Raw genomic sequence first — 19,104 nt, 5'->3', positions numbered from 1 at the left:
CACGTTTTAAGTACAAGAATATATAAATGTCTATCACCTAAATTGAAAATACTGTATCTAAAAAAATAGGGAAATAGAACTTTAAAATTAAAATAAGATATACCGGAACTTTCCCTTACAAAATACAAGTCCAACTCCTTTCATGGCGTGAACGGACCATCACACAAAAGGCTTAGGCGGATTTTATTTTGAAAAACAAACGGAAGTGAAATGTTTTATCGCGGACATGACATTTATCGCTTTACATGAGCTCGGCAACAATGTCAGCCTTGTAGAACATTACTAGTATATCGTTTGTACTTAGCAGGACTTTAGCATCCCTAATCATGTAACACTAATCTCAACGTTTTAGGTATAGTTCGTCGAAGAATAGCTTCGTAAAATTAGCTCACTGGACAGCTTGGTTGCTAACTGTGTCGGCCGAGGTCGGAATCAAGCGATGACGGTTCTGAGAGCCAGTCGTCGTAGGCAGACGTACCGTGTTTCACTCGCCATCTTCCTGCTCATTTTGAGCGCAGAGTTGGTGGAAGCAGCCTCTGAATACGACCCCTATAAAATCCTGGGGGTCAGCAGGAGTGCGAGTCAAACAGAAATCAAAAGGGCATACAAGAATATGGCTAAGGAATGGTGAGTATATGTAAGGCTATGTAGTCAATCAGGCGGCTCTGTCAGCGCCATAGGCTACAGTAAACACCAGTGCCGGTGTTAATGTCCTTTTCACTCAGCATATTTTTAACACAATGTGATCGAATGGAAATATATGAAGTCTTGTTTTGGGATTTTAGGCATCCAGACAAGAACAAGGATCCTAAAGCTGAAGACATGTTCATCAAGATTTCTAAGTCATACGAGGTGTCTGAACGCGCATCATGACGTCACATCATATCATGTATTATTATTATTATTATAAGACAGAAACTCCATCGTTTCCACGTGACTCAGATTCACTCTGGACAGGTTTTGCTGCAGTCATCGTTAAACTCACAGCTCTGTTTGTTGCCTCACCTCCTGCAGATTCTCTCCAATGAGGAACGCAGGTCTAACTTTGATCGCTATGGGCAGATGGATGAAAACCAGCCCTTCAGTCAGTCACAGCATCACGGCTTCCGTGGCTTCCACAATGGCTTCTACTTTGATGAGTCTTTTTTCCATTTCCCAAGGTACTTGGATTTGTTTAGTCTGTCATTCCTGATCGCTGAGGTGTCTGTGCACCAGCGTGATTTGATACAGTTGGAGGTTTATTCTGAAAAGATTTATCAATATCCAAGTAAATGTGTTTGTAAATATTTATTAATAGTATTCTGCTGGATCCAATCTAGACTTAGTCGATTGGTGTATTCAGAGCTCTTCTATGTATTTGCTTGTAATTATAAATAATAATATAAATAAAATCAGACAATACTGTTACCATCCATGATACGAAGTTTTTACTTTAACACCATTATTGTCTCATCCACAGATTTTAACAAGACTTGTCTGTAGACATCACATTCCTTGACAATGGCTATGAACAGTGTTAAAGGACAAGTCTTCTTTTCGTGAACCTAGAGTAGTTTTTGTTGTTGTTTATGTGTTACAGAGGTGACATTATCACCTTTAAAATCAGCTTTCCATGAGAAATTCAAATAAATTAATATGGTAGAGGACCTAGTACTCATTAGTGTTTCTAAGTCCACGTGTATTCATTCTGCAGTAAAAAGCAAGAGTGGCAGCTGTGCAATGATTTCATTCAAGTTAAATATTTTTTCTCAGGCCATCCTGTCAGCTCTGACAACCTCTCAGTAGGTTTTGTTGTTAGATACACTAACTTGCTTCTAACCCTCCTCCAGGTCCAGAGACTTTGCAGACAGCAAGTACCTGCTCCACCATGCCCAGTTTAACACCAACATACTTCCAGACAGCCACAAGAGGCCGTACCTCATCAAAGTGACTTCTGAGTGGTGCTTTGCATGCATCCACATTGAGCCTGTGTGGAAGGAGGCAGTGCAGGAGCTGGAACCACTGGGTAAGCTTTATGTCACATTAGTATTAAATGTTCCATAACATTACAGGAATTATTCAGCATTTTCCCTGATAGTACAGAACATGGAAGCTACTGAACATAGTTTCAGAGAATTTTTCTAAACAGGGAAGAGTCCCTTTTAACTGTCAAAGATGCAAAGTCCCCTCTTCTCAGTGATGAAAATCAAGATAAAGCTGGTTTCTGAGCTTTTCTTTGGGGTTTCGTCAAAATTAACTGTGGTTCATTTCATACCTCACTGTGGTACACAGTAGCCCTAATTCTCAGAAGTCTCTAAAACAGATTTTTGCATCTTTTATGAACCTTATCCAGTAGGCCGACCCTCATCATTGCAAAGGCTAGAGCTAAAATCCCAAAGGTTGAAGTGGTGGATTCTCTCACATTGAAATGTGATCCATAATGCTGTGTGCCTATAATTTGACAACTCAGTCTGAATCTGTGAAAATGAACAATTGTCTGTTTTCATTTCCGCAAAATCACTGGAATAACATAATACGAAGTTTGAATGTAGGAACATTTGTATTTTGCTGCAGCGTATCAGGCACATTATCACCCTATTTCTCCCTCCGTGCACCAGGTGTTGGCATCGGCATTGTGGATCTTGGTTATGAACGTCGCCTGGCCAACCAGCTGGGAGCTCACCGCGCTCCCTCCATCATCGGCCTGGTAAATGGCAGGGTGACGTTCTTCCATCAGGCTGTGGTACGAGAACACCTGCGGCAATTCATTGAAGATCTGCTGCCTCAGAAACTGGTGGAAAAGGTAAATGTGATGAATTTCCACATGCTTTTATTTAATGGAACTCATTCATCCAGTCCTGTTCCTTAAATCATTGACTATATATTCTTTCCTTATTGTTATCATTTCTCCAGATCACAGATGACAACTACATGGGTTATCTGAATAGCTGGCAGATGGAAAATAAGCCCAGCCTTGTCATGTTTGATCAAGTTCCTGTTGTTCCCCTGCTCTACAAAGTAAGATTTCAAATTAAGTGCATACCTGTGTATAGTAATTGGGTGAAATGTTCGAGTGGAACGTGTTTAAATGCCAGCCTGAACAGACATCTGGGTCTTCAATTTGGTTCACATTCTAAGACCTGATTAAAATAAAGTACAAATCTGTGAGAGCAGCTGCCTCTGCTTCAAATCTTTATCTGTGTGGAGAAGGAGATATTTCACGCTTAGAAATATCTACTTTTGTCAAAACCTTTTACCCAAACTGAATTTTTTTTTTTTTTAATGGATCGTGATTGTGGGCTAGGTCCAGGATAAATTTGATCACTTTCACTAACATGGGGAAATTTTGCATTTTGACCTTTTCTCATGCAATAATCAATAATCCATTGATCTTGATCGAATCTACAGGCATATATAGATGGTAGATATCTAAGAATGTGTGCAGATAGGTCTAGATCCAGATCCACCATATTTACTAATCCACTTATCTGTAATTATAATATGGTTACATTGCTCTGGATTTGATTTTGGATTCAGTGGAGTGTTGGGCTTCGGCAGAGGTGATCCACTCTCTTGAGAGCTATTCTAGTTCTTTGAATTTATTCATCTTCCAAGCCCTCATCTTCTCACTCTCCTTCTCCAGTTAACAGCGTTTGCCTTCAGAGACTACGTGCGCTTTGGCTACGTGGACCAGGGCGACACACAGAGCTCCCAGTTACTGTGGAAATTCAACATCAACACATATGCCCCCACCATGCTCCTGTTTAAGGAGGATACAGAGAGACCCGTTGACATCATCCAGGTACATCTACGACGCCACCACTTCCATTGTTCTATAGTAGTGAATCAGGCTTTACTATAGTGTCAAGACTTACTGGCTGGTTTTAAATTTGTCAGTGTGTATCGAAAGTCAACCCTGAATATTCATCATATCTGTCTGATAAAAACAAACTAACTTAAACATTTATAATAGTTAATTGCTAAATGAGGTACTTTGGTAATTACTCACCCACATCAATATTTTATTGTCTTCACACCTTCTCTTCCTCTTTCTCAGGCCAGAGGGATGAAGCGACAGATCATGGATGAGTTTGTCTCCAACAACAAGTTCCTGCAGGTTCCACGGCTGGTTAACCAGCAGCTTTTTGATGAGCTGTGTCCTGTCAAGCAGTTCCATCGGCGAAGGAAGTAAGGCATTTTAAGAACCTGCACTTTTTTTAGTTATATTGAAGTTTGCTTAAGGGAATCAGAGGAGATGTCCTCTTAGATGGAAGGAGAATATTGCTGAGCCGCCAAGTCTAATGCTGCAAACAAACATGGTTGTCTTTGTGAACTGAAATGGCATTTGTGTGAATTGTCTGTAATTGTTCTGCAGGTACTGTGTGCTACTGATCACAGAAGAGGACCAAACCTTTCTCCAAGGCAACAGGGCTTTCTTGGACTTTGCATCCGCTAACAAAAAAGAGGTTCTGCGGTTTGCTTATGTCTACCAGCGTCACCAGCAGCCTCTCTGTCTGGCTCTGCTCCATAATCAAGCTACACTCTCTCCTAAGGTCAGAGCCAGAAACACATGCATCAAGACAGAAACATACTATCATAATTTATTGTAAACATGCTTCTACCGTTCTTTTCAGGTGGTGATCCTTGAGAGACGGAGCCAGGCCGGTAAAGTCCTGTACCGCTCTGTGAGCGGCGGCTGGAACGGCAGCGAAGAAGATAAGTACAGGCTTCATGAACAGCTGGAGCTCCTTCAGAAAGATCCCACCTATCTGAGCTCAGACACCACCCTGCCAGAACTCAACAACGAGATGGCTCCGGTAAGACTGAAAAGAGACGGGTTGGGGGGGCACACGTTTTGATTGGAACTTATTTGATGATTCATTGTGTTTTTTCCTGTTTCATTTTCAATTTCAACAGATGTTTATTATTCAGTGGATTAATGCTGCACATGATTACATCCTTCAAATATATGATGACCTCCTCTACTCAAACTGGTAAATGAAACTCTTTAAAATTTCAATGTATTTAATGTTAAAAAATTTTAAAAAAAGAAAAAAAAGAATCATGACTCTGCATCACAGTGATGATGCTCAGAATTTCTCTCTTGGTTCTCATGTTCTTATTTAGCATCATAACCATGATTCAAAAACTTTGTAAGACACATTGAAGCTATGTGAAGACAACACTCTGTGTTGTTGTTTGACTGTGTGCTGCACTGTACTTTCACCATGTTTCATCAACAATACGTTTCTCTCCTCAAGGCGAGAGATGATGCCCATTTTGTCTCTGATCTTCTCAGCTCTCTTCATTCTTTTTGGCACCGTCATCATTCAGGCCTTCAGGTGAGAGAGCCTCAAATATCTGTTTTTATCACGTTCTTTAATATTTGACTTGATCCCTTGAACTTCATGACACTGGCTAGGTCTAAAGCCAAAAGATTTTAGGTCCTGAGAGGAGGTGTTGTTTTTGTGGTTGTTGTTGAAATGATTTTGGAGAGTTGTTTGTCCAAAAAATGTATTTTTTTAATTGTCATCTCATTTATACATTTATTAATTTATTTGTAATTTTGTATACTGTTGTGATCCCAGAAGGGAAATTAAGAGCACACTCTCGTCATTCGTCAAATGCATACATATACTGTATATTAGTGTGTACAGGCCCTGAAAACACACACACACACACACACACACACACACACACACACACACACACACACACACACACACACACACAGGGACCTGTACGCACGCATGCAGTAGGAGGTAGGAAGCTCCTACATGGTATGCCCCAAATGAGCAACTGGTAAGGGGGGCCTTGCTCAAGGGAGCCTCGGCAGTGCTCCGGAGGTGAGCTGACTCCTCCCACTGTCAGCTCACACTCCGGGTGGCTGGGTGGGAGCAGGAATCGAACACCGATCTTGGAAAATTGGACGACCCGCTCTACTACTCCGCCGGTTTAACATTTAGTTGAATGTTCTCTGACTAACAGCTCCCTCCTTCCATTTTGGAACTTTTATACGGATGCAGTTCCCTCATCTCTCTTCATCATCTCTCTGAATCCAAAATTGTCCAATTTCTTACTTACTAAAAGTGGTGGGAGGGTGGGTGAAAGGATGGATGTGTTTTACTATGGGGACAATTGCAAGTTTTTTTCTTCTAATGACATAATAATGACATCTTCACATGATCTGGATCTTAGTTATATTCCAGATATGGTGGTCCTGAATATTTCAAATTTGTATGGCTCACAAGAATGATCAATTTATAATTATTAATGCTCCAGATTTGCTTCAGCTTAATTAGGTGTCAAATTTGAGCTCCTGCCAAACGTTGCTGAGCTAGAACCAGTGGAAAACCACCGTTCATAAAATATTATTTTAGAATAACCATCAAACTAATTATGATGTCAACGTTATTCCAAATTGTGTGTGTTGGTTTTCCTGATAGATGCCATACTTTGAGAGTTTGTCCCAGGCTACTGCTAGAGGTGCAATGACAGAGGCTCTCTTAGTGCAGTCTCATTTATCTTATTTGTCCTCTAATTCCCCATGATTAAGTCAAATACAACCTTAATAGTTTTGCCCTAGAGGAGTCAGAACAATATGTTTCAATGCAGATGATTTGTATTCTGTGGTGTACTTTCAGTGAGCCAGGTGAAAACAAAACCCGGAATCCAAAACCAAAGGAACCACCACAACCTGAAGATGACGTCTCAAATAGAAGCAACACTTCAAGGTAGTGTGGAGAAAAGAGGTGAACACAAGTTGAATGCAGGAGACATTGACCAAAGGTCACTGCTCCAAACCGGGTTTTTGTTCAGTCACCAAAGTTACAGCTCCTGGAAAATACGGTCACTCAAGATCAGTGTTTTAATTCATGAGACTGCATGAATGACGTTGTTCAAATATTTAGGGTTGGTCCTGTGTTGAGTTGTCTGTCAGTCTTTGTAGCCCCATCAGAGTTGCCCTTAAATACACATGAATCAGGATTATGGTTGGTGAATTCATATTTCATGGAGCTTTACTACCCAAAATAAAAAAGAAAGTAAAGTTATGGGAATGCTTTGCCAAAAAAACTGTCCCGGTTTATCTGCACAGGCTGATTCATAGGGCTTTGCTGTGAATTGTATGCCTCATCTTTACTTTTTCCTCTATCCACTATACAATCTTTCAGACTCACTAACTCTCTGAATGTGGATGTGAGCCAGCGTCTGCAGTCTAATAACAGTTAAGAAATATAGATTTGAAGCAGAGCCAGTTACCAGCACTGTAAGGTTTCATATTTAGCTTGTCCTGTGAAAGCTGCAGCAATAACCAGCTGCTTGGATGGAAAACCTGTTATACAGATGACATCACTAACAAATGTCTAACATCAAATGGTGAACAACACGAAAAAAAATGTTGTCAGCTCAAATAGTCGTGTTCAGGTGATTATTGTGTAAATGTGACAGGACAACTCAAGGTTAAGTGTTGGAAAATGTCTTTCTTCTTCTGTGGGGCTGAATACATTAGTCACCACTTTGGAGAGTCATGGTGACTGTTAAACTGTGAAATATAAATCTCCATATGAAATTCATGCTGCTCTCTCTCTCTCTGTGTCTCTCTCTCTCTGTTTCTTATTGGTCCATGCAGCCGTCCTCCTAAGAAGGACTTTGTGGAGGTGACAGAACTGACAGACGTGACGTACACCAGCAACCTGGTGAAGCTCAGGCCGGGTCACATCAACGTTGTCCTGGTGCTCACTAACGCCTCCAAGACTGCCTTACTCAGGAAATTTGCAAAGGAGGTTTTTTCTTTCTCAGGGTAAGTCTCAATACTTGTTTGATCGTTATTCATTGCATTTTTAAAATTTTCATATAATTTTATTTCCACTTTATTTTTTCTTGTTAAGATAAACTATTACTGAAAACTGTTATAGAACAGTAAAGTTTATTAAACTGCGTACTCCATAAATCCAATACAATGATTTGTAATAGAAAAAATGTGCAGTTTTATGGTATTAAGGAGTATTAACCATTCAAAAATTGTTATTGCAAACCTTTTTTGACCACTGCTTCAAATTCTGCAGCACTCAGAGCCTCCACTTCTCCTTCCTCAATGCTGATAAACACCGTCACTGGATGCCATCACTCCTTCACTTGAGCGCTGAAGCTATGCAGAGCGAGGGCCAGTCAGACGAAGATGAGGAGTCCTCGGACTACAACGGCCACGTTCTGGCCCTCAATGGCTACAAGAAGTACTTCTGCCTTTTCAGACCCGTCTTCACAGGGGAGGACCCCAGTGACTCCTCATCCGAAACCTCATTCTCCTCCGACAGCAAGAGAAAGTCCAGATCCAGGTCCAGATCCATCTCCCACTCCAGATCCAGGTCCCATTCCAGAGAGGATGGGGCCGTACCCAAGAGAGGCTCCAGTAGAGCCACCAGCATCGAAGTCCACCACAAGCTTGACAGGCTGGGACTGTGGATGGAGAGGTTAATGGAGGGCACCCTACCCAGATTACGGGTTCTTTCATGGCCCCCCCTAGATGAAACCACCTGAAACAACTGCTCTACAGATAGCTGAGGTTAAAGTTAGAAAGGTACGAACGGTAGTGGATACTGGCTATGGTTTTTCCTCTTGATTGAGTTCTTCAGATGATTTAAGATCTTTTTTGCACTGATGGGTTCCCACACAGAACAGCTAGAGCCTGTTGACAGTGGAGCGGGTGGATTAACAACTTTTAAAATGTATGGCTGTCTTCTGTACAGAGAAAAGGATAGAATCAAGAAATCATAGGGACTTTCTCCTGACATGCTGTTAAAAATGTCAGCACCTACTTACGCAGTTGCAGGGTGAGGTCTTTGTTAGCTGCAGCACCTCCAGAAAGACAATTATGACTGCATGCAAAGTCATTTTCCATGACGTAATTTGCACAGAGGCGACTGCTACCATATTATTTTCCTCATGTCTGTCTTCAGTAATTTAAAGAAAGCTTTGTTCTACTTGCACTCGATCCAATGAACACTCGTTTTGTTGGTTTTTGTTTTTTGTTTTTTTTACTTTATGACGCTTTAAGATAACCTGTGTTTGCTGTTACAGATCTTAGTCATCATCAAGTACAAAAGACAATGTCAAGCATTTTAATCAGCAGTTAGTTTATTCACTTAACATCTCCTTCTGCATTTCAATATGTTGACTGACAGAGTTGCCATGTCCTGTTATGTTTAAAGGGATTTAAAAATTTATTAATAACCAAAATTGGCCTTTTTATGTTTGTTTTTGAAGCTTCTTTTTTCTGAAATGTGGAGTATGAAGATGAATCTTACGATGTTACACTCAAACTTTTAAGCCTGACCCCTTGAGCCAGTGTAAATGTTTAATGCATGAAATACATAGATTTAAACCCACTGTTAAAGATTTTGTGACTGCAATAGCTGCTTCAGTGTTTTACTGCTTCACCTCCTCCATTTGCTCAGAATACATTGATGCTAACAAATAATTTCAATACACTGTACCTTTGGATCATTTCTTTCTTGAATGTCCTTTAAACTTTATTTATGTACATATTCATGTCAGAAATGAAGTGTAGCTAGGACAATAAACAGTTTATTTATTAAAATACAACAATAAGTGTGACCTTTCTTTTTCAGTTTCTGTCACTTTGTAAAGATGCAGCCCTTCATGTTTTAATGCTGGTAAATCGTTCATTAATAAAGATGAGAAATGTATCCAGTTTATTTATTTTGCTGTTATGAAGAACATTTCATGGAAACTCAAACAAATTGCTGTGTGTTTTGTAGCACAGTACGAGCTCAGCACTCGTGAGAAATGTCCACTTTCTTCATGGCAATGTCTTCAGGGCCAAAGGGGATTGGAAGCAGCTCCTCCACTGTCTTCTTCACATATGAACCGTCTGGTTTTGACAGGTAAACGTCCCAGTTTGAGCCAAACTGAAGATAATGAACAAAAAGAAGAAACACGTAATGATTGGTGTTTCTGGTCCCGACAGCAAATGTTACCAAGGAAGCAACACATGCTATAGGTCAGCCACACTATTGCAAGGCACTGTACAGAACATATAATGTGCGTCAAGAGGGGATCAATCATTTACATCAAAAGAAACCAATAACAAAAGAGATAGGACGTCCTGTAAAATGTCAATAGAAATTATCTGACCGTGACTCAACTGGAAGCAGAAAGGAATTTCTTAAATGTTTAACCCTATCAGCTCAATTTGTTTTCTGGTGCTTATAGTGACTTTGAGCCCAGCAACACATTTCAGACAACAGGAGACATTTCTTTTCACTTTTTACATAACTTGATTCTAATACCTCTCTCAGGACCTGCCTGCAGCCACCACATGGGGAGATGACCTTGTCCTCTAGATCACTGCAAAGAACCGAAGAGAAAATGAGTGGACAGTGGGAAGGGTTTCAAGAAGAGTGGTTAGAGAAACAATACATGAATATTTTATTGATCCTACAGATAGAATCAATAGGAGCCTACGTAAAAATCCAGAAACATACCTCTTCAACCTTCTTTTTACTGAAGGTGCCTCGTCAGTCACTGCCTTTTTCAATTATTGTTTTCACGCTTGTGTCACGTGTTTTTATTTTACTTTTCACTTTTTACATTTTTATTAGTCAAAGTGTCATTTATTTCATAATTTTCTTCTAATTTTTTTCTGTTAATTACTATGTTTTTGTGCTGCTATCCATTTGGTTTAAGTTGTATTTTTGTTTTGTTTTGAATTTTACTGTCTTCAGATATTCATACAGTTGTAAAACATTTAGAGATTAAATGTTTTGCAAAGATCCTTTTATGATTTCTATTTACTTGACTCTAAAACATTTTCCCTCACCTACTGGTCAACTTCTGCGAGTCAGTCAAACATTGACTCAACACAGCCTTGAGAAGAAATTGGACAAGCGTGACTCCATAAATATTTGTGATGTGTTAAAGAACTCAAAGTTAATCTGTCTTGGTTAAAATGAAGACGTGGACTTACGTAAGAAGACACTCTTCACACGAAACAGGTAATTACTGGTGACTAAATTTTGGTGTAGATTGAGTTGAACTTACCTAGCAACAGCAATGGCTTTGAAATTTCTGTAGCCTTCAGAAACAGCCTTGAAGATTGCCGTCCTCTCTGCACACACACCCAGGTTGTTGCAGGCGTTTTCCACATTACAACCTGTGAGAAACCAGATATTAGCTGTCTGTCGGTCTGACTATCTACTAACTATATATACAGTATATATATATATGTGTGTGTGTGTGTGTGTGTGTGTGTGTGTGTGTGTGTGTGTGTGTGTGTGTGTGTGTGTGTGTGTGTGTGTGTGTATATATATATATATATAATTTAAAAAACAGTTACTCCGGGTCTTTGTACCCAGGGATGTTTGACAAACGTTTCCCCTCCCCAACATCTCTGGGTACACGTGACTATAACCACTTCATAGTCCAGCAACAAAAACAGGAGTGCATCATTTTTATACAACTGTTGACAATGATTTAACATTCTCTTCAGTGTGCTCGGTGCTATTGACACAGGGGCCGAAAGATAACCGTAACTCACGGGAAAGACTTGATCCGAAAAGTGATTTTGTTGCTCGACCACTTTGAGTAACGCAAACTTCCAATGATTAATTTAATGCTGTTTTTCTGCAGTAATAACCAATAGCTTTAATCTAACCTCCTCTCGTTGAGTTATTTCAACTGTTTTCTGTCAGCTAATCATTAACACAGAGGAAAATCCAACTCTGACCGACTTAATGATCAGGTTTGCAACTGGAAATGAAATCCTGCTTCTTCACCTGCATCTCAAATGATTGTCAACAAAGCAGCAAAAGGGGACTTACCTCAAACATATTTTGGATTGTACTGTGGTTGTGCAATTAAAAGTTTGCAATACATAATTTTAAATATAAATGATAAAATACTTGCTGACAACAAAACAAACTTGTTTCATTCTAATGCTATAAATAATAAATGTGTTAGCAATAAAAAACCGGCATGAAATAAACATGCTTTTCCATTTGCATGTGTACTTTACCTGTAAACACTTTGTTTTCAAGTGTGAGGAGAGCAGCTCCCACCCTGAATTTGCTGTAGGGACAGTATGCTTGTTTCTTTGCCTCCTGAGACTGGTTGATCAGCTTCTTCACTGTTTCTTGGGACAAGTGTTTGGAGCTGTGATCCTTAATGTGCATCGCCTCGCTGTTGAACTTGACTTGATCCATATTTGCTCTTTACCAGTTTGTGCAGATTTACACCACAGCTTTAAAAATAAATAGGAAAGGGTGATAGAGGAGAGGCATCAGTCCTGGCCAATCACCTTAATGGGATGTCAGCACTATGTCATGAGGTCATTGGAAAGGTTTTTTTGTTTTGTTTTGTTTTGTGTTGTCACGTACATGTAGACATGCAACTAAAGGGAGGTTCAGAAAGGTTGCTTTGATAATTCTGAATACTTGAGTTAGCCTATGGAGAACAGGCTTTTCCAGATTGTTTTATGTACAGTGCATCTGGAAAGTTCCACATTTTGTTATGTTACAGCCTCATTCCAGAATACATTTTTGTCCTCAAAATTTTACACATAATATCCCATAATAACATGAAAAAAAAGGTTTTAAGAAATATTTTAAAGAAGAAAAGCCTACATCATCACATGTATTCACAATATTCACAGTCTTTGCTCAATACTAGAGAACCTTTATCAGCAATTACAGCCTAAGGTCTTTTTGAATGTGATGTCACAAGCCTGGCACACCTATCTTCAGGTTATGTTGCCCATTCCTCTTTCCAGCACCTTAGAACCTCATCAGGTTGGATGGGGAGCATCAGAGCTCAGCCATTTTCAAATCTCTCCAGAGATGTTTGATGGGATTCAAGTCAGGGCTCTGGCTGATCCACTGAAGGACATTCATAGAGTTGTTCTGAAGCCACTCCTCTCATATCTTAGCTGTGTGCTCAGGGTCATTGTCCTGGTGGAAGATTAACTGTTGCTCCAGAGGTCAAAAAGCACTCTGGAGCAGGTGTATTACTAGGGTTTTGTGTCTATATGGCCATATACCATACAGGTGGAATGCTGCAGAGATATTTGTCCTTCTGGAAGGTTCTTTCTCCACACAGGACCACTGGAGCTCTGACAGTGTTACCATCAGGCTCTTGGTCATCTCCCTGGTTAAGGCCCTTTTCCCTCGATTGCTCAGTTTAGACAGGCAGTCAGCACCAGGAAGCGTTCTGGTTGTTCTGGCGGCCACCGTTCTCATTTGGACCTCAAGCGACATAATTTTTTCTGTACTCTTCCCCAGATGTGTGCCTTGAGACAATTCTGTCGCAGAGATCTACAGACAATTCCATTGACTACATCTTTTGTTTGTGGTCTGATGCCCTGCGCCTAGGTTGTGGGATCTTTTTTAGAAAGGGGTGTCGCTTATGTGTCTTTTCAAATCAGGTCCAATCAACTGAATTTACCTCTGGTGGACTCCAGTAAAGCTGTAGGAACATCTGATGGGTGATCAATGGAAACAGGATGTGTCTGAGCTAAATTTTAAGCTTTCTGGTAAAAAATATGAATACAGTACTTACGTACATGTTATGTGATTTTTTATTTTTTATTTTTAATAAATTTGGAAAAAACAAAAAAAACCTTTTTTTTTACATTGCTATCATGGGGCGTTGTATGTAGAAATATGAGGAAGAAAAGAATCTATTTGATTTGGAATGAGGCTGTTACGTAACAAAATGTTGAAAAAGTGACGAGTTGTGAATACAGTACTTTCCAGATGCACTGACTGTATACGGTATATTGTGTTGCCTCACTAAGATACAAGACAGAATGCTTCACAGACAAAGATTGAATTACAAATGTAACTTAGACATTAGACTGTGATTTGAATAGCATTGGAGACAGTCAAGACATTACAATATAGACAGTTTCTACAGACAGTAGAAAGCTTCAGCTTGTTTGGTCCTAATCTGGGGAACACAGATTACCCATCCCAGATGACCTGAGGGGTTGGGATTCCTTGGAATATACAAATCAGTCAGGTAAGGACTTTGGTCCCAGAACTTTAAATCTATCCTTTCACACACAGGAAACCATTACAGTGACTTGACAATCAGTATAACACTTTTTACTTTCTGGAGATCTGGATGAGCTGCTGCTGAGAGATTGATTGACTGCATCAACATCTGTCAAAATAAACACTGTACATATAAACAAATATTTCTACATCTTTTTTAGCCAGAAATTACAGCAAATATATTTTATGGAGTGAATAGGCAGATTTAGTGATTGTTTTGAAGTGTATGATGAAATGTATAATCCATAATTACACCAGGATTTTTTGCTTGATTTATTAATTTTAGGGCAACGAAGTCGATGTAAACATAAGACTTTGAGCTTTTAGGGTGTCTTTAGGGTGGGAGATGTGATCAATAACAGAGGAGACAGTTTGAGAAAATAGAAAACTTTATTTATAAGTCCAGCCGTTTGTGATCTCTGAGTCAGGGATGAAAAGGAGGACTCAAAAACAAGAACACACCTTAAAATGGGTATGACATAGTTTCACATTGACAATGGAAAACATCAGAAACATAAGATAATGATAAAAATAAAACCCAATGTGCATTTACAGTAATTGCATAAATACAAAACATGTCCATTATGATCCATTGAACCGCTCATCCCAGTAGACTGTGATCACCTGTTCCGAATGATGTTATTGATCCATCCGAGATAGTTTCTCACCTTGGTGTAGACACCAGGATAGTAAGAGTAGGCACAGCCAATGCCCCATGACACAATGCCTTCAAATCTACCGTCACAAACAAGAGGTCCTCCTGAGTCACCCTGAGGATGGAGAAACAAGAATGTTTTAGTTAGATCTGGTGTTTGTGATATAAATTATCGCGAAATGAAATATCCACAAAAATACAAACATATTTCTAGTCCACAGTTCACATATCTAAGGTTGGAATACTTTTACTTAAAATGGTTTTATTGTATATATTTTTTTAATTGTTTCTTTGTGTTGTTTGTTATTTTGTCGAGACACACTAAATAGGATGAGTTTTTATGTTTTCTATTGCATTTTGTGTTTGTTATGGTGTTGTTAAACGTTGACATCCCTGAACCAGACGTAAACCAGATGGAAGGTTTTCTCATGAGCAAGACTGTAAATTTGATTGCATTTTAATAAATATTATTAATCAATTGGCCAAAAGAGTTCAGTATTGCTGTGGGATATCCTGTGATCGACTGCATTGTTAAAATTTGGATTGTGATTAAATTAGTCCAATAGTGGCCTGAACACAACATGTGACCAGCAAGGGCTCAGCTTCTCAAGAGTGAAGTGATACCATGAACCTTGATCATGTGTCATTACGTGAGTTTTTCTTGAGATTTTGAATAAGTGCAGAAAAAAATTCCAGTGACATGAAAGCCTTCGATTAGAATTTTGCACTTAGTACATGCTGTACATACGCACGCACACACACACGCACGCACACACATCACTGGGTCTCACCTGACAGGAGTCTTTCCCACCAAACAGAGAGCCAGCACAGATCATGTTGTTTGTGACCCTGAAGTAGTAGTAGTACCAGCAGTTGGAGAAGATGTTCACACTCACAGACCTCAGGACAGGCGACAGTTGTTTGTTGTTCATATGGGTCACACCCCAACCGCTGACAGAGCAGTCGGCGAGGTCAGCCAAGGGGGGCGCGTTTGGGTCAGGCAAAGAAGCCAGAGCGACCCTGGAGTTCATGATGGCCGGACGGTCCAACTGAGCCACAGAGGACAAACCTCAGTCAGTCAATACTGAAACTAACTGTGAATTAGTAGATACGTATTCTTTACTCACATTACAGAAATTATTCTGTGTGAGTGAAGAGTTATTACACTTCTACATCACCTCATCACCTTCTCTGCTATCTGTACTTCAGACTGATGACATGTACTACATAAAACCACCATGCATAGCACAATACAGTGAGTAAAATAAGATATGTGGAGATAGTAACTATGTACATTAATGTGAACTGGAGTAGCAAATATATAAAATTTCTTCATCTATCTTTATGGCCTGGTTTATAATAATATGTGAGGAGGTTTTTGTCTCTGAGGTTTTTGAACAGTAATCCCAAAATCACCTTTTACAAAAAATTGAGAACTCTGACTACATGCAATCCTTCCCCTGACACCCCCGCACACATACGCACACAAACCCACACGCACACGCATGCACGCGCACGCGCACACACACACACACACACACACACACACACACACACACACACACACACACACACACACACACATTTTTTTAAGAGACATTCTGTTGAGCCAATGGTTTGTTTTTCTGGTGTTTTACCTGTGCTAAAGACTAAATTTCAAAATAAGATGGAGACTGCTGCTTTGAATTCAGCCAATCATTCACTCTATTGAACTCTATTGAACTGAAACACCACATTACTATTAGTACCCCAAATAACTGTTTGCATAGCGTTTTGTACAGCAGTCTTGTCCATGGTCTGCCTAAGGATTGTGTTGCAAGTCACAGACAATGTCAATGACGTCAATCAGTAACCTAACTCACACACTGAACCCCGGTATCAATATCAATTCTATATTTGTAACACAACCAAAACCTGTGCCAATAGATAAAGTCATCCCTTACCTTAATGAGCATGATGTCATTGTTAAATGACCAGGATCTGTACCGATAGTGTTTGATGATCAAGGAGGCTTTGAACTTCTGCTCAAAGCCCTCATCCAGTGATAAGTCGTGCTCACTCAGGACCAGTTGAAGCAAGTGAATTCTAAAAGAACACAGGAGAGGGCATGAGAGAAAGAAGGGCTCAAGAACCAGCACAAAATTACTCCTACAATAAAATGACTACTGTATGTGCACAACAGTAGTAACTCACGGTCTCCAACAGTGGGCAGCAGACACCACCCACTGAGGGTGGATCAGGGTTCCTCCACAGAAGGGGTTATTCATAAAGCGGAGAATGACTTGAAACTTAATGGAATGGGGTTCCACCTCTCTACCCCCTATGATTCTCCCACCATTTATACCTAAGGGATAAGAGGGTTTAGAAAAAAATGTAAAATAAGTTGTTTGTATATTAATATCAGAATTACATGGTTAATAGTGTAAAAGCCAGTATGTACTCACCTATCAGGTTCACAACATACAGAAGGAGCAGCGAGAGCTGGCAGCATGATGTCAAGTTCATCTTAATAACTACAAAAAATTAAATTCAGATTGTACATTATATTACATCATATATTCTTGTGAACACTATAATTAGCTTACACCTAAGAGGGCTTTCTTCTGGAGAATCTAAGCAGGATGATTCTGCTGTATGTTGAAGTGCTAAGACATATTGTGGTCCTCCTGAAGAGACAGTTCCTTCACAATCTATTTCAATGTACATAATACCCTGACCTGGGTGTACTAATGTACCCCTCCAATCAAATTTAAGTGCTTTACATTTTATGACAGGTGTAGGTTACAGTTTTCAATAAATTCTTGCTATTAATTCATTTTCCGCTGATTGTTTCCTTACAATCACTATGAAATAATCTTCACAAATGCTAATGTTGAATAAAATGAATTCTTAAATCTGTGTAGCATACTCACCTTTATATTGAGTCAGTTGAACAAAGCGCAAGAGTAGCATCAACACACTGGTACTCACACACACACACATACACACTCACACTCACTCTTCTCATCCCAAGACTAACAGTACAGCTTGTGAACTCTCAGGCACCTTTTATACCGTATAACCACTCTCAATCTTATTGTTCAAAGCTATTGTCCACCATATATCTAAGTGTCTCCACACACACAGAGTGTGACCTAGTACTTGACAAAAAAAGAACAGAAAAACAGTAGCTTTCTCATTCAATACGCCCCTCTGCTGAGGCCTTTGTTCTCACAGATTCAGCCTATTGTCCAGTAGTGGAAACAAAGTGAAGCTTTACAGAGGTGAAACCCAACAAGCCACAGATATGACGGACTTGCCAGGCATGATTGTCCGACTATGTTTCCGACAGCAAGAATAATGCTCACATGATGTAGAAATACATTCATCATCTGCTGCGCTGTGAACCAAAGGTGTCAGGGGATTTAACAGCATTTGCTTTTCACTTGAACAGGAATTATATATGATTATATATCAAAGTTAATGGTTATGCTACCTCTCATCTTACATCTCATTTTTGTTCCAGGTGCTTTTTATTACCTGTCATACTTGTTTCTGAATGGTTTTAATTGAAATATAAATTTCACATTTTTAAAGACATTTTTAGGCCTAATGACATATTTTAATTGTTTTTGACAACCGAACTAGGAAATGGTCTGAAACCTCCACTGAGAAGGCTCACTATAAACTCCACAGTTCATCAGTTGAATCTTGTTTGTATAACAGTCTGAGACTCAGTGTAACTCCGAGTCCATGCCTCCTGTGTCTGATAGACAAGGTTAGTGATTCTCTGACAACTGCAGAGTTACCTGGACTGTCAGCTCCACAGGAGGGTGGGCACTCTGATGCTGGGTCCAAAGGTTGGATTTGCACAATAATCGTTAACGTTCTGCTTGTTGGATGGGAAGCTTTGAGTCAATCTGGTATCGTCGCACAAATGTCTGCATTAAGTGTTTGTCTTTGTGTTTATGAAAGAAAAATAACAGCAGATTTGAAGTAAGTTAAGTAAGTGAACGTTGGTCCAGGAAACATCTGACAGCTTGAGGCCCACAGAGCTGCTTCTCCCGTTCTACTGGGTGAAACATAAATTATTTAGAATGATCTAAATGTGGTACAAAAGGAAGCCGGATGAGATTCTCCTCTCACGCTGTGGATGATGCTGATTTACCAGAAGGCTGTTCATGATGATGATGATGATGATGATGATGAGGCTGATAATAATGACCTATTATCACTGCTCACACACACACACACACACACACACACACACACACACACACACACACACACACACACACACACACACACACACACACACACACACACACACACACACACACACACACACACACACACACACAGTAGGCTATTGAAACATTTCAGCACAGATAAGCCTGAACGATGACACAGACAGAGCATGCT

At 39.8% G+C, this 19,104-nt stretch overlaps 3 protein-coding genes across 3 annotated transcripts; 1 reads left to right on the top strand and 2 right to left on the bottom strand.

Annotated features, from left to right (window-relative positions):
- Positions 1–256: 256 nt before the first annotated feature.
- Positions 257–8,517, top strand: dnajc16l (DnaJ (Hsp40) homolog, subfamily C, member 16 like). The gene is made up of 15 exons (XM_068315968.1): positions 257–627; positions 786–852; positions 1,015–1,160; positions 1,830–2,005; positions 2,598–2,782; positions 2,893–2,997; positions 3,623–3,781; positions 4,037–4,167; positions 4,355–4,532; positions 4,614–4,796; positions 4,897–4,973; positions 5,241–5,321; positions 6,624–6,713; positions 7,610–7,780; positions 8,046–8,517. The coding sequence occupies exons 1-15, from the start codon at positions 440–442 to the stop codon at positions 8,515–8,517; spliced, it is 2,409 nt and encodes an 802-aa protein (XP_068172069.1). The 5' UTR covers positions 257–439.
- Positions 8,518–9,755: 1,238 nt separating this feature from the next.
- Positions 9,756–12,828, bottom strand: cdab (cytidine deaminase b). The gene is made up of 5 exons (XM_068315969.1): positions 12,731–12,828; positions 12,014–12,238; positions 11,041–11,152; positions 10,290–10,347; positions 9,756–9,908 (listed from the first exon to the last, which is right to left on the bottom strand). Exons 2-5 carry the CDS (start codon positions 12,198–12,200, stop codon positions 9,771–9,773), a joined length of 495 nt encoding a protein of 164 aa, XP_068172070.1. The 5' UTR covers positions 12,201–12,238; positions 12,731–12,828; the 3' UTR covers positions 9,756–9,770.
- Positions 12,829–14,668: 1,840 nt separating this feature from the next.
- Positions 14,669–17,208, bottom strand: LOC137595599 (trypsin-like). Its single transcript, XM_068315811.1, has 5 exons — positions 17,148–17,208; positions 16,897–17,047; positions 16,647–16,788; positions 15,495–15,752; positions 14,669–14,818 (listed from the first exon to the last, which is right to left on the bottom strand). The coding sequence occupies exons 1-5, from the start codon at positions 17,206–17,208 to the stop codon at positions 14,669–14,671; spliced, it is 762 nt and encodes a 253-aa protein (XP_068171912.1).
- Positions 17,209–19,104: the final 1,896 nt, after the last annotated feature.

This window comes from Antennarius striatus, chromosome 5 (assembly GCF_040054535.1).
Source record: "Antennarius striatus isolate MH-2024 chromosome 5, ASM4005453v1, whole genome shotgun sequence".
NCBI classification, from domain to species: domain Eukaryota; kingdom Metazoa; phylum Chordata; class Actinopteri; order Lophiiformes; family Antennariidae; genus Antennarius; species Antennarius striatus.
This window is presented reverse-complemented; position numbering and strand designations above follow the sequence as displayed.